The following is a 16,540-nucleotide window of genomic DNA, read 5'->3' on the forward strand; positions in this document are numbered from 1 at the left end:
TGCGCACACCCCCCCCCCATGTGCCAAAGTCACTTTTACCCTTCTCCATGTTTTGGCATTTTAAAAGCATCTTCTAGGTCTCCAATCTTCCATCCAAAGATAGCAAAGAGGGTTTGGCCTTTGGGAGAGTACTCATCTTGTAGCTTCTTGATCATCCCTCTTGTGATAGGTCCAATGGTGCTAGGCCTTCTTGTATCAAGAAGCATCCTTCATAAGAAGATTACTCAATGGTTTAGCAATTTTTGAGAAGTCTTTAATGAATCTTCTGTAAAATCCAACATGACCAAGAAAACTCCTGATCCCCTTACATTTGTTGGTGGAGGTAATTTCTCAATGACTTCCACTTTTTCTTTATCAACCTCAATTCCTTTAGCAGAAATTTTATGTCCCAGCACAATTCCTTCCTTTACCATAAAATGACATTTCTCCCAATTAAGAACAAGATTTGTCTGAACAAATCTTTTAAGAACGATATCCAAATTCACCAAACACCTTTGGAAAGAATTTCCAAAGATTGAAAAAATCATCCATGAAGACTTCAATACATTTTTCTAAGAGATCTGCAAAAATTGCCTGCATACACCTTTGAAAGGTAGCTGGAGAATTACACAATCCAAATGGCATCTTCCTATAAGCAAAGATACCAAAAGGACAAGTAAAAGCTGTCTTCTCTTGATCTTTTGGATCTACCACAATTTGATTGTATCCAGAATATCCATCTAGAAAGCAATAGAAAGCTTGACCTGCTAATCTTTCTAACATCTGGTCCATGAAAGGAAGAGGAAAATGATCCTTCTTAGTGGCTTTATTTAGCTTTCTGTAATCAATGCACATACTATCATGAAAGGAAAAACCTAAAGTTATAGCTATTTAAAACGTTTATTCAAATATCCTTTCTATTCCTCTCTTATCGTCGTTATTACTGAAGTGGAAAATGGAGAGGTAGTGTTGAACCGCTGCATAATCAAGAAAACTTTACTATTATATTCATTTTAATGTCAAAAGTTTATCGATATTTGTGAGATTTTCAAATGTAAATTTTTACCTCAGTCCATCCCCCTTTGATTTCTGCTCGGATGATTGCCTTCATCCATGACATGATGTAGTAGCCACATGCCCAGGAATCATTCTGCTTATTACACTAAACATGTGAAAGAACTTAGTCAAATGTAATTGTTTAAATTTGACTACGAAAATTAAAGGTTAAAGATAAACGAATTCCAACCTTAGGATATATATAAGTTAATATATTAATATCATAATGAATTGATAAGAATGAATGTAATACTTACGTTTGTATCAAGGAGTTCAACTCCGCTTTAATCTTCCTATGAAGAGAGCAAATCCATACAACTTGTGCTTTTTTTGGAATGATCACCATGAGTTGCCAATGGCCTCTGTCATGTACCAACAACTAATGAGTTAGTTTATTGATTAAAATTTGATAAAAGTTGACAATATTGGGAAACACATACGCATCAATGTATGGCGCGATATATATCTCTCTGTTAGACGCAGTCATCCATGTTTGAATATATGATTTTCTGGAATCTAATGTGTTTCCAAATGGTTGAATGGTCTGAGGTTCAAGAAAGCCATAAACTAACGCCCGACCTGATTCAACTACGATGGTGTCCATGTACCTGTAAGAATAAACCTAAGTATATTTATTAAAAAGTAATAATACTAATATACAAATTGGAAAATAACAAATAAAAAACTTACATGCACCATAGTTGTATGCATGAAATGTTGAGCATTTTTTCTCCACCAATGATCTCATAAGTATCATCGAAATTAATATACAATGGAACATGGCACTCGAGGCCAAATGTTCTTAACGCCCACAACATCTCTACTAGTCCTTTTCTCAACTTATGTAATCTGGAGGTCAATATCGATATAGCATCATGGTCTTCTGCTTCCTCACGAGGTTGAGCAATTGGTTGTTTCTCAGGACGGTAAACCTGCAACTCACATTTACAAAAGTTAGGAATCGTTTAATTATAACTTGAAGATTTAAGATAATAAAAAGAAGAATATAATACCGCTGGTCGGCCAAAATATGGCATGATCATAGCCTTAGGCCAAGCTATGAATGTGCCTAAGGCCTCTGATAACAGTTGAAAAACTGTTATTTTTATACTTAAAATTGACTTCAATTACAACCTTTATGACTTAGAAATTAGCTTGAATTCATGATTTTGTTGAATTGTTGGAAATAATAGAGTTGGACAGGTTTTATGCTTAATTTCCTTGTTTTTGCAGGTTTTTAGATGAAATTGATGAAAAAAGTGAAAAGGGATAGAGATGGCATCAAAAAAGGACACAAAAAGTGCAAAAAGAAGAGAAACTGCAAGTATCGCTCAGCGCCAATTACTGCTCAGCGCCAATTACCGCTGAGCGGCACTCTCAAAGACTTGTTGGCATCGTTGAGGGGAGAAATGTCGCTGAGGGAAGAATGGAGCACGTGCTACTACCGCTGAGCGGTATTTACCGCTGAACGACACTTTTCTAGGCTTGGGCTTACTTTTCTGTATTTTTTAGAATATTATATAAGGTTTTAGTTAACCTAAGTCAGTCATCTTTGGTTGGGGACGAAGCAAAATACACTCTTTCACCCCTTGGAGGAGGATTTTGGATGCTAAGGCTCCTTTCTCAACTTTCTCGGGTTCTATCTTTCACTTTTCCATTGTATTTCATCTAGTTTCACCATGAATATGGTGATTTAAACTTTTATTGTTGTTGGGGAATCAATGTAAATCCTTAGAAACTCTCTTGTATGGATTTGTTCTTCAAGATCATTTTTATGATACATGCTTTCTTTCATTAATAGTTAGGGTTTTTCCTCTTTACTCAAAGCATGCATTGTTTAACTCATTCGATGTCATGATTATTGGTTTTGTCGATATGGCACATACGGGGAAATCTAGATCTGGGAATCTCTCCCAACAGTATATTACAAACCTAGACATAGGAGTATGATGGTTGGTTGCCTTTAAGCTTCTGTTCACTATAATGCATGATTAATTTCTAGGGAAACAAGGCATTGTAAACTAGTGATTATGATTAGGCGTTCTTCGCCGAGACATCGGGTTTAAAGTAATTTAGAAAGTGGCATTAACATTAATGAAAAGAATGATGAATTCCTAAATACAAGAGACTGGAAATGATGAAATTGATAAACCCCAACAACATATTCATCCATAGATTTCAATTCACGTGTTTTGTTTCTTCTTGCCCATTGATCATCACATGCATACATATTTACTTTTCAGTCTTTTGCATTTGAAACTTACAACAATTTGTCCTCAAGTCTTAATTAATTAAGAAATCACATAACTGTCTAGGCCGTGAGTCTCTTGGGAAACGATACTTGGTCTTACTAGGATTATTACTTGATACGATTCGGTTACACTTGCTGAGGGTTAAACAACCTCCCCCACGAATTAGATTTCAGATGTAGGCAATAGCACTCGAGCCTGGGGGTCTCTTGGATCATCAATCATTACCCGCGCATGAGTGGGCAATAATGGAGCACCATGAATGGTCTGGCCTCCTGCAATCTGTCGTCCCACGGCCACTACATGCGGAGGATCCTCATCAACCAGAAACTCATACTGAATATTGTAATCAGTACGATCTGCAGTAGAGCATGAGCCTTTGGTGCTCACACGAGGTGTAGTAGGATCATCTGTAGGGGCGTTCTCCTGTTGTGACTATTGTTGTTGCTCTTGTTGTTGATATTGTTGTTGTTGTTTGGTGATCATAGCAAGTTTTTCTTCGAGCATTGTGAAGCGTTCACCCATGCTTTCCTCTAATTCGACTTGCACTTGTTGCCTGATGCTACTAACCATTTCCTGAGTCACCGCTTCTATGCTTCTTGGTTTAGGGCCAAAGTAGTCCCTCAATCCAACAGCTCCTCCAACACCACGCACACGACCTGGACGGTCTAGACGACCTGGACGGTCTAGACGACCTGGACGGTCTAGACGACCTGGACGGTCTAGACGACCTGGACGGTCTAGACGACCTGGACGGTCTAGACGACCTGGACGGTCTAGACGACCTGGACGGTCTAGACGACCTGGACGGTCTAGACGACCTGGACGGTCTAGACGACCTGGACGGTCTAGACGACCTGGACGGTCTAGACGACCTGGACGGTCTAGACGACCTGGACGGTCTAGACGACCTGGACGGTCTAGACGACCTATGGCTGCTACTAGGAGGTCCTCCCTACCTTGTGCCGCAAATGTGCCTTGACTCTGCTGGTCAACAAAGTCATCCTGCATATCGTAATGAAGCTAGACACATTAAAAAATTTGTTACATAATTTTTTATGAACTATGGTAATCAGTTAAAAGTTTCCACTTACAATTGTCTAGGATATCTCCTAAGCAGACTGGGATGTAAACTGACCATTGGACTTTGTCCGTGCAGCCTTCTACAATTCATGTCTGGCTGGTGGAGGTGCTAGATCAGGTGACTCAAGACCTAACTCCTCAGCACGATGTTTTCTCATCTTTTTCTCTAATAACACATAACCAGCACGTGACAGTACGTGTGGTGTATCATTAAGCTTTTGCCTCTACTGGGCGGCTATCCTTTTCACCTATGAAAAAATGAAAATCATTAAGCATAAATCACAAATTAACATCTTGTGTGACTAGAGCAAAATATTAAAAAACATACCTGCCACTCAGGAGTAAGTCTAGATTCTTTAAACTGCACCCACTCCTCCTCAGTTATTTTATATTTTGTACAAGGAATGTCGTTCAGTTTAGAGCCAAAGACGTATTCACGTGTCATTCTCGTCTTGAAGTCCCTCCACCGAACTACAATGTGGGATAAAATCTTCTTCCTTATCCTCTCATCATTAGGGATATTCCAATTTATCTATTAAAAACAAAATTAATGTTAAAGCATGATCAACAAAAATAAGTCAATGATGGAAGTAAAACATCTTAAACATACCAAAATATCCTGCCATAATAGATTTTTGTCAACCTGTGGGACATCATCCCAACAGGTAGCAACAATAGGGACATGTGCTTTTGCCATCACGCCCAAGTAACTTTTGAATGATGCTGCATGTGCCCCAATAGGCACAAATGTTCGGGGATCAAACTCCACCATCACTGGTTTCTCATTAACCCGACGGGATGTGACATCAGGCAGCCGAGTCACAAATCTACCCCCTCCTCCCGTCGGACCTGATCTAGAGCTCGTCATACCTGTTTACAAAGTATTAGTAGAACCATCAAAACAGACACAGTTTCAAATTGAGTACATCAAACCCTATTCTACTAACAGAAGCAAATAAGTTCAACAGAATTTAAAACACTGGGTTGCCTCCCAGTAAGCGCTTGTTGAAAGTCACGAGCCTGACACAAAATCCTCCAGCACCCATTAGTAAGTGCAACCGAACATAGTATCCTTCAGTAGATACTCTTCCTCTTGACATCCTTTAGTATATTTACATAACTAAACCAAAAGTTCATAATTACATCACTAAACCAAAAATAAAAGTTCTTAAATCACTGGGTTGCCTCCCAGCAAGCGCTCTTTTAACGTTACTAGCTTAACCCCATATACTTCAAGGATCAACCAACTTCATCACTGTGGACAACTGCTCTACTTCTCCTCCCAGATAATGCTTGAGACGTTGACCATTCACCACCCAGCTTCTCTGTTGATTACTAGCAGCTGGATCAACCAATTCAATTGCTCCATGTGGACGCACACTTTTCACTATGAATGGCCCGAACCATTTTGACTTCAACTTTCCAGGAAAAAGCTTCAATCTTGAATTGAATAATAACACCTACTGCCCTGGATTAAAGACTTTTTTTATCAACTTCCTGTCATGGTAGAATTTTACCTTTTCTTTGTTGCTTATGTATGAATCATATGCATGCACCCGCATCTCCTCTAGCTCCAACATCTGCCTTCTTCGATTATTTTGAGTTTTAGAAGGATCAAAATTCAACAATTTAAGAGCCCACAAAGCCTTATGCTCCATCTCCACTGGCAAATGACATGCTTTCTGATAGGCTATCGTTGAAGCTATCAAATTAATACTACTTTTCAAGGCAACTTCAGTATTGCCAAGTAGTATTCAAGAAAGTAGATAGGGTTAAAGTAACCCCGAGTCGTCTCCCAACGAATATGGAATTGTCTTTCAATATTTTAATCTTATGAATGCAATGCAGTGATAAAAGGGATGTTTGGAGAATGTTTAAAGAACAAATAAGAAACTTAAAAACGATTATAATGAAATAGGCTAATTCCACTGCTTTTCCAAAATAGATTCATCATCGGTTATTCACAGATAATTGTTCAATTGATTATTATTTAAGTTTCAAATTAATTAAAGTACATTCTTAATTAATTTGAGGGCGATCATGCATTTAACCAAAGTAAATTCTCAATCAAATGCAAAACCTTTCTAGATTATTCACAATAAATTCAACCAAAGTACATTCTCAATCAAATTCTCTTGTGTTTAATCATGTCTATTCCTAAATCTCCTAACCAAGTTAAAAGTTAATCAATTAAAGTAAATTCTCAATTGATTATAATTGAAATTATTACTACCAATCAAAGTACATTTTCAATTGATAGTAAAAACCATTTAATCACATGAAAGTTCCTAAATTAAATCAAAGTAGATTCTCAATTAAACCTAAAAACCCTAGAACTCATATAATCAATATGCATGTAGATTCGAACACATTATGATGCAAAAATCTTTACTTTTAAGAAGATAGAGAGATGAAAGACATAAAGAGAGAACAACTTAAATCAATAATCAAAATAAACAATTGCATTAATTGAACGTAACCTCAAAATCCATAATGGAATTACAGTAGAATAGCCCTAGATGCTTAGCTCTCCATGAATGAAGTTGAATACAAGATGAAAGAAAAGTGAAAGGAGTATGAGAGAATGAATGAATTAAGTGAAGTCCCTTTTTCTGGCTCCCTTGGGTCTCTTTATATAGGCTTGATTGGGCTTAGACTCTGAATAGTTTGTTGATAAGATATTTTCCGTTGATATATTATATCTTTCAAATATTCATTAGATTAAATCAGTTTTAAAGAATGTTTGATAGATATTAACTCAATCATCTTATATCCTATATCTTTCAAATAACTAAAAGATTTAGATAATGATAAGATTATTTGGAAGATATTTTCTGTTGATATTCCCAAATTAAATTCAACAACTGAATTTTATCTTTTAGATTTTCTAACTTTCAAAAATTGCACAAATACCCTGAAATTTCCTCTATTTGCACTTTAGCCCCTTAAGAATTCTCCAAAATTGCACCAAAATCCCTGTTTGACCAACTTTTACCAGCTTTGACTGAGGAAGGACGCGACCAATGAGAACTTGCCACGTGGCAACCCTCTTTCTCACCCAATTAGGATTTCAAATAAAATCTTATTTTGGCCTTAATTTGCAATTTGGACCAATAAAGTTTCAATTTCAGCTACACAAATAAATATTAGAACATCCAAGAATAATTTATGCAACTAAAAATCACTTTTTAAGTCTCTTTTTATTCCCAAACCCAAAAATTCCAATCATCACAAATCCTCTTTAAATCAGTCATTCAAGCACTTGAATTTCATCAAAAATTTAATTTTAAAGCATAAATGTGGGCATAAATATGCACTAATCACTTTCCCACAGACTAGCTGATAAGGTGATAAACCCATAGATGTCTTCATTGTAGTGTTGTACGCCCAAAGAGCATCATCCGGTTTTTGTGACCAGTCCTTTCTTGATGCAGCAACTGTTTTCTCTTAGATCCTCCATAATGTGGATGCTCCAGCAACTGTCTTCATTGCAGTCCTGTCCTGCTTGCCCGTTAGTTTGTGGATGACAAGGTGAAGCTACCTTATGTCTCACACCATAATGTTTAAGTACCTTTGCTAGCTGATAATTACAAAAATGAGATCCTCCATCACTAATAAGCACTCTAAGAGTTCTAAAGCATGAAACAATCTGCCTCTTTAGAAATTTAATCAGAATGCTGGCATCATTTTTGGCACATGCCAATGCTTCGACCTATTTACTCACATAGTCTACTGCCACCAGTATGTATTCATTGTTGAAAGATGGTGGAAAAGGTCCTACAAAATCGATACCGCAACAATCAAAGACTTCAACCTCTAAAATACCTTGTAAAGGCTTCTCATGACGTCTTGAAATAGTCCCAGTTCTTTGACACTTGTTGTTTACCTCTCGGCAAGTGTAACCGAATCGTAGCAAGTAATAATCCTGGTAAGACCAAGTATCGTTTCCCAAGAGACTCAAGGCCTAGACACTTATGTGATTAATTAATTAATTAAGACTTGAGAACAAAGTGTTATAAGTTTTAAATGCAAAAGACTAAAAAGTAAATATGTATGCATATGATGATCAATGGCAAGAAGAAACAAAAGTGTGAATTGAATTATATGGTTGAATATGTTGTTGGGGTTTATCAAGTTCATCTTTTCCACTCTCTTGTATTTAGGAATTCATCATTCTTTTCATTAATGTTAATGTCACTTTCTAAATTACTTTAAACCCGATCTCTCGATGAAGAAAGCCTAATCATAACCACTAGTTTACAATCTCTTGTCTCCCTAGCAATTAATCATGCATTATAGTGAACAAAAGCTTAAAGGAAACCAACTATCATACTCCTATCTCTAGGTTGGTAATATACTGTTGGGAGAGATTCCCCAGATCTAGACTTCCCCGTACGTCTCCGTATCGACAAAACCAATAATCATGACATCGAATGAGTTAAACTATGCATGCTTTGAGCAAAGAGGAAAAACCCTAACTATTAATGAAAGAAAGCATGTATCATATAAATGATCTTGAAGAACAAATTCCATACAAGAGAGTTTCTAAATATTTACATTGATTCCCCAACAACAAAATAAGTTTAGTTCACCATATTCATGGTGAAACTAGATGAAATACAATGGAAAAATGAAAGATAGATCCCGAGAAAGTTGAGAAAGGAGCCTTAGCATCCAAAATCCTCCTCCAAGGGGTGAAAGAGAGTGATTGTGCTTTGTCCTAGCCAAAGATACAAACCCTACAACGTCGTAAAGTTTATATACTATTCTAAAATTTACAGAAAAGTAGGCCCAAGCCCAAAATAATGCCGCTCAGCGGTACCAGCGCGTAGTCAATTCTTCCCCTCAGCTGCATTGTTATCCCTCAACGGTGCCAACGGGTGTTCAGAAGTGCCGCTCAGCGGTAAAATGGCGCTTAGCGGTACTTGCGACTTCACTTCTTTTGCACTGTTGGTGTCCTTTTCTAATTCCATCTCTATCCCTTTTCACTTCTTTCATTAATTTCATCTAAAAAACTGCAAAAACAAGAGAATCAAGTATAAAACCTGTCCAACTCTGTTCTTTCCAATAATTCAACAAATTCAAGAGTTCAAGCTAATTTCTAAGTCATAAAGATTGTAATTGAAGTCAATTTTATGTATAGAAATAACAGTTTTTCAACCATTATCACTTGTCACAATTAATGGCATGATTATGAGCATCTTTAAATAAAGTAGGCCAATAAAAACCTGACTGGAGAACTTTTGTTGTTGTTCTTTCTGATGACAAACTTATGAACATCGAAAAATGGTGCCACAAACTTGTTTAACGCTCGGCAAGTGTGACCGAATCGTATCAAGTAATAAACTCGGTAAGACCAAGTATCGTTCTCCCAAAGGACTCACAACCTAGTTAGTTATATGATTTGTTGATTATTTAAGACTTGTGAATAAATTCTTGAGGTTTCAAATCCAAAAGACAATAATTAAATATGTATGCATGAGTTTGATCAATGGAAAAGAGGGAAACAAACACAGAATGAATTATATGGATGAGCATGTTGTTGGGGTAATCAATTTCATCTTATCCACTCTCATATACTTTTAGGAATTCATCATTCTTTTCATCAATGTTAATGCTACTCTCTGAATCACCTTGCAAGAAAGCCTATCCTTAATTATGAGTTCATACAATTCCTAGCATCCCTAATAATTAATTCTGAAGGACAAAAGCTTAAAGGCAACCAATCTCATATCCCTATGTCTAGGCGATATTACTTTTGGGAGAAATTCCCCAGATCTAGATTTTACCGTATGTGTCCATATCACTAAAACCAATAATCATGACATCGAATGAGTTAAACAATGCATGCTTTGAGAAAAGAGGAAAAACCCTAACTAATGATGAAAGAAAGCATGTATCTCAAATAAGATGTTTAAACACTAATTTCATATATGAGAGTTTCACAAGATTACATTGATTCCCCAACAACAAGAAAGGTTTAGTTCACCATATTCATGGTGAAACTAGATGAACAATAATGAAAGATAGAACCCTAGAAAGATGAGAAGGTAGCCTTAGCATCCAAGATCTTCCTCCAAGGGGTGGAAAGGTGTGTGTTTTCTTTGTCTCCAACCAAAGATACAAACCCTAGAAAGTCCTAAAGCTTAGATACTATTCGTAATATTACATAAAAGTGGGCCTAAGCTCAAAATACCACCGCTCAGCGGTACTAGCGCAAAGTCCAATCTCCCCTCAGCTGCACTTTCACCCCTCAACGGAGCCAACGTGTGTTCCTGAGTGTCGCTCAGCGGTAAACTGACACTAAGCGGTACTTACGATTTTTCTTCTTTTGCACTTTTTGAGTTCTTTTCTGATTCCATCTCTATCCTTCTTCACTTCTTTCATCAAATTAACCTTAAAACCTACATAAAACACTGAAATCGAGCATAAACCTGTCCAACTCTCTTATTTCTAAAAATATGAACAAAAGCATGATTCTAAGCTAGTTTCTAAGTGTTAAAGGTTACTTTTAGTATCAATTTTAAGCATGAAAATAACAGTTTTTCAACTGTTATCACTTTCCCCATTGAAATGACCTCCATAGGGTGAGTCATGACAGTGCCAGAGAATTCCTTTTGCTTCTTCATTAGTCACACACCACCTCAAAAGATTATCTGCTCCATTTTTGAACAAATAAGGATCATCCCAAATAAACTACTTGACATCATGCAAAAATTTCTTTCTTTGTTGCCAATTAAGATCTTTTGGAATTTCTCCTACAGCTTTAAAATTGGCCATATCAGCAAACCACGGCCTCTTTTGAATGTACATGAGTGTCTCATCTGAAAAAGATTCCCAGATTTCTGCTTCTTTCCTAGTAACCTCAATGGTAATCAACCTCAAATGTTTTCTTGTGTATGCAGGAAGCAATTCGAACTAGAAGCAAGAAAACCTCGGAACCTCTTCTTGAAGGTTTAGACGAGAGTAGACGGAGGAGAAAAATCCATACATCTAGAGAACTTTTCCCTCCTCCGAAAATTCGTTTACAACCTTCACCACAAGGTTCTTACCATAGCACTGAGGAGATGAAGAATAATAATGTCAGACGGACTCTTGTAGATTACACTAATGTAGTTGGACCTCAGCATTTCAATAGCATAGCAAGACCAAGGGTCAATGCAGCTAATATGGAGGTGAAACCGGCATTAATCCGACTGGTTAAGAGTAATCAATTTAATGGGTTGTCTCATGAAAGCCCATATGAGCACCTCACAACCTTTAATGAAATTTGCAATACAGTGAAGATAGATGGGGTGCCTGACGAAGCAATCAAACTTAGCTTGTTTCCTTTCTCATTGGGAGGCAACGCTAAGCTTTGGTTGAACTCTTTTTCAGAAGGGAGCTTTACAGAGTGGGAAGCTGTGGTGACAAAGTTTTTGAACAAATACTTCCCACAATCCAAGGTAAACAAAGGAAAGCAAGAGATCTCATCTTTCAGGCAAGGCATGGAGGAATCACTAGGTCATGCATGGGACAGGTACAAAAGCCTATTAAGAAAGACTCCCACACATGGATTTGACGAAGGAGAAGTAGTCCTATTCTTCCTTGGAGGTCTTGGTTCACAAACCAAGTTGATGCTAGACGCCTCAACTGGATGCAATATTAAATGGAAGACTCCAGAGGAAGCAAATGAAACAATTGAAAACATGGCTACTAGTGACAATGAGCTGAACAGTGAAAGAGGAGTTCCTAGTCAGAAGGAGTTGCTACAATTTCAATCAAATGATGCCCTGCTTATTCAAAATAAGATTATTTCTCAGCAGTTGGAAGAAGTAATTAAGAAAATTTCTCAATTACCACAAGAAATACAAAATGCTTCAATGGTTCAATGGGAGCAACAAAAATGGCAAACACAACCTACTCCATATTGATAACAGTTGAAAAACTGTTATTTTCATGCTTAAAATTGATACTAAAAGCAACCTTTAGACTTAAAAACTAGCTTGAAATCATGCTTTTATCTATATTTTCATAAATAAGAGAGCTGGACAGGTTTATGCTTGATTTAAGTGTTTTTGTGTAGGTTTTAAGGTGAATTTAGTGAAAGAAGTGAAGAAGGAGAGAGATGGAATCAGAAAAGAGATTAAAGAGTGCAAAAGGAGAAGCCGAAAGCACCGCTCAACGGCATTTTACCGCTGAGCGGCACTCAGGAGGTCACGGGAGGTCCGCTGAGGGGCAAACTGGCCGCTGAGGGGAAGAAAAGGGAAGCGCAGTCACCGCTGAGCGGTATTTACCGCTGAGCGCCAATCTTAATAATGGGCTTGGACTCGTTTTCTGGCACTTTTATGGGCTTGGGCTTAGATCTTTTGTAATTCTAAAATAGTATATAAGGACTTACACGTCCTAGAATTAGTATCTTTGGCAAAACGTAGGCAAACACTCTCTCTTCCACCCCTTTGAAGGAGGATCTTGGATGCTCAGGCTACCTCTTCACCTTTTTAGGGTTTATTCTTTCATTCTTTCATTGTTCATCTAGGTTCACCATGAATATGGTGAACTAAACCTTGTATGTTTGTTGGGGAATCAATGTAATCTCTTGAAGCTCTCATATATGGAATTTATGCTTGCATCTTAATCTAAGACTTATGCTTTCTTTCATCATTAGTTAGGGTTTTTCCTCTTTGCTCAATGCTTGCATTGTTTAACTCATTCTATTGCATGATTATTGGTTTTGTCGATACGGACACGTACGGGGAAGTCTAGATCCGGGGAATTTCTCCCAATATTATACTGACAATATTATATTGGTTGTCGTTAAGCTCCTGCACTCATGAACTAATCATTAGGAATGCTAGGAATTGTATGAACTATTTGATTAGGGAGAAGCCATCTAGAATGGTACTTTAGAGAGTGGCATTAACAATGATGATTTGAATGTTGAATTCCTAAAATGTATGAGAGTGGATGAGATGAAATTGACCCCCAACAACATATTCATTCATATAATCCATTGAAAGTGTTTATCTTTTGTCTTTGCCATTGATCAATTCATGCATACATGTTTAGTTTTTAGTCTTGCATATAAAATCCAATTATTTCGTTTGTAAGTCTTAGCTAATCAACAAATCACACAACTAAACTAGGCCGTGAGTCCTTTGGGAAGAACGATACTTGGTCTTACCAAGTTTATTACTTGAACGATTCGGTCATACTTGCCGATTGTGAAACAAGTTTGTGACATCATATTTTGGTGCTTACAAATTTGTCTATCAAGTTTTTGGCGCCGTTGCCGGGGACTCGTGGTTTAACTGGTTAATTTGTGTGATTATTGATTATCTTTGACTTTTTGAATTTCTGTTTTTATTTTTTCTGTTTTTATTTTATTTTATTTTATTTTATTTTTCTGTTTTTTATTTTATTTTATTTGATTAGGATAGATTAGATTTTATTTTATTTTATTTTATCTTTTAGATTAGGTTAGATTTTATTTATTTATTTTTTTTTATTAGGTTTTATTTGATTCTATCTTCTAAATCTTTTTATCTTCTGAATATATATCTTCTTCTATATTTTTTTGTGCTAACAAATATTTCCTAGAGTTTTGTGCCTAATGTCTGCAGAATGCAATTTGGTCAAGAATTTAATTATATGGGCACTCAATTCTACCAAAGTAATCTCAACCAATGGTGGGAACCTCACTCAAGCATGGATCAAAGCCAATTTTGGCAAGCTGCCGGACAATTTGAGAACCAACCACAACAACAATGGCAGCAAAAATCCTCTCTATCAGAAAGTTTGGAGGACACCCTTCAACGATTTTTGAAAAGTTCCGACTCTACTCAGAAAAGCATTGAAGAATCATGTAAAAGGATGGAGATGCACTTTCGTTACATTAGTCAGAGATTGGATGATGAGGTTAATACTGAAGTTAACCTTAAGGAGGAAGGGCACACCAATGTCACTGAAAGTGACAAGATTCTTGATGAGAAAAAAATAGAGGGAGATGCGGAAAAGATAGAGAGAAAAGAGAAAGAAGAGTTGAGTGAGAAAAATAAAGATGAAGAAAAAGAGAAAGAAGTGGTTGAGAGAGAAGAGAGAAAGAAGATTTGTGTGAAAATAAAGAAGTTGAAAAGAAAAAGAAAAGGGAAGAAAAAAATAAAAGAAAAGAAAAAGAGAAATTTTAGGGAGAGAAAAAGGAAGAAAAAGAAGATGAGAGGAAAGAAGAAGAAATCATATGAAAAATCCCATCCTCATCTAAAGAAGAATCATAGGAAGGAAAAGAAATTTAAGTGCTTAATGGAAATCTTCAAGAAATTGGAGATTAAAGTTCCTATGATTGAAACACTGCAACAGGTTCCTGGTTTGATCAAATTTCTGAAGAAGTTCAGTAGGAAGAAGAAAAAGAAGAAGGAACTTAAGCTTTACTGGGTCAAGCTAATGACGTTAAAAGAGCGCTTGCTGGGAGGCAACCCAGTGATTGACAAACTTTTAATTTTGATTTGGTTTAATTTGTGAACATTATTCTGTAAATATTTTGTGGAATTTAGCATCTACTGAAGGATGCTAGGTGGTTAAGTATCTACTGAAGGATACTAGGTTTGTAACACCTACTGATGGGTGTTGGTAAGAAATTTTGCACCTACTGATGGGTGCTGGTAAACTTGAAACGCCTACTGAGGGGTGTTGGTGGAATTTGGGTCAGGCTCGTGACGTTAAACAAGCGCTACCTGGGAGGCAACCCAGTTGATTGATTGTTTTTGTTTGTTTATTTTTAGTTAGGATTTGCATAAGCATTTTTAACATTGAATTGCAGGGAATCTATGAGGGGTATGCTAGGAAGGCACGTAGGTCAAGAAAAGAAGGAGAAGGGCACATCACGAAAGTGCCGCTGAGCGGCAATTACCGCTGAGCGGTACTATCGCAGAGGGGCTTAAGTTCCCCTTAGCGGGACCCGAGCCCATAAGGGTATTTTTATACCCCAAGCTGCGTTTTAGGGTTTATTTTCTGGCTTCTCTCTGCACAAACATTTCCACACACATTCTCTTAGGTTTTCCACATCTTTTCACTCTTCCCTATTTAGAAAATCTCTCTTTCACTCACTTTTTCATTAGTGTGCCATCAAAGTTTGGGGTTGGAAGAGAGCATTCTAGTTTGGAAGCATTCTCATATCATCTAGCATCTCCACCCAAGTAAGTAAAATGCATTTGGTTCATTCTAGGGTTCTTGAATTTGAATGTGATTGTCAAAGCATGAATATTTAGGGGTTTTGATTTCTATGCATGATTTGATGATATATTTGATGTTTGAACCGATTAAACTGCATGATTATGAACTGGAAATATGAAAATTGCATTTGGGTGGAGTTAGGAAAGTTTTAAAACGAGATTTGCAAAAATCTGCAGGTCACCGCTGAGCGGCATTTACCGCTGAGCGGCACTCTGCCAGATTTGGTTTTTCTGGTTTTGCGTGTGGTACTGGTGGCGCTGAGGGGAAATTCTGGCCCTCAGCGGTGGTTTAGCTTCGAAAGGAGTTGTGTTCTGTGTTTACTAATGATTAACATCATGTTCTGTGGTTTTGGTTTGTGTTTTGAATGCAGGAATGGCATCCTCTTCTGGAAAGAGATTGAAAACCATGGCAACCAAGAGAAAGGAAAAGGAACCAGAGCAGCCCCATAATGGCAGGTTCCTTTCTAGGAAACATGAGAAGCACTTTAGGGTGGTTCAGGACAGGAGACTTCTAATGGAGAGAAAAGTTGGAATGATACCTAACTTTGCTCCTCAATTTGGAGAGCAAGTGTTAGGGAATGATTGGGGAAAGCTAGCCACTTATCCAGCACCTGCCAACATAGCTGTGGTCAAGGAATTCTACACCAATGCAAAGAAGATTGGTGGCCATCCAGCTGAGAATTATTTGGGCTATGTCAGAGGCCATGCTATCAGGTTTGATCCTGATTCTATCAACAACTTCCTGGATACTGTGTGGGCTGGTGAGCAATGTCAGTTTGCTCTTAGCATGGAGGAAGGTGCTGACTTTGAGGATGTTGAGAGAGTACTGTGTATACCTGGAGGACACTTCCAAAGGAATAGATCTGGCGCAGTGGTTAATATTAGGAGGACGGATTTGACTCCTCTTGCAAAATATTGGATGGCATTTTCTCATGCCAACATTCAGCCATGTTCACATGTGTCAGA

General features: G+C 37.3%; 1 protein-coding gene across 1 annotated transcript; it reads right to left on the bottom strand.

The window, feature by feature from the left end:
* Positions 1–5,599: 5,599 nt before the first annotated feature.
* On the bottom strand, positions 5,600–6,025 carry LOC108334892 (uncharacterized). Its single transcript, XM_017570818.1, has 2 exons — positions 5,885–6,025; positions 5,600–5,785 (listed from the first exon to the last, which is right to left on the bottom strand). Exons 1-2 carry the CDS (start codon positions 6,023–6,025, stop codon positions 5,600–5,602), a joined length of 327 nt encoding a protein of 108 aa, XP_017426307.1.
* Positions 6,026–16,540: the final 10,515 nt, after the last annotated feature.

The sequence above is a fragment of the Vigna angularis genome, chromosome 10 (assembly GCF_016808095.1).
Source record: "Vigna angularis cultivar LongXiaoDou No.4 chromosome 10, ASM1680809v1, whole genome shotgun sequence".
Classification (NCBI taxonomy): Eukaryota; Viridiplantae; Streptophyta; class Magnoliopsida; order Fabales; family Fabaceae; genus Vigna; species Vigna angularis.

Coding starts and splice junctions, on each gene's coding strand:
- LOC108334892 (XM_017570818.1), bottom strand. CDS start 6,025: ATGGAGCATAAGGCTTTGTGGGCTCTTAAATTGTTGAATTTTGATCCT. Junction 5,786..5,884: donor ACATAAGCAACAAAGAAAAG/GTAAAATTCTAC, acceptor TTTCCTGGAAAG/TTGAAGTCAAAATGGTTCGG.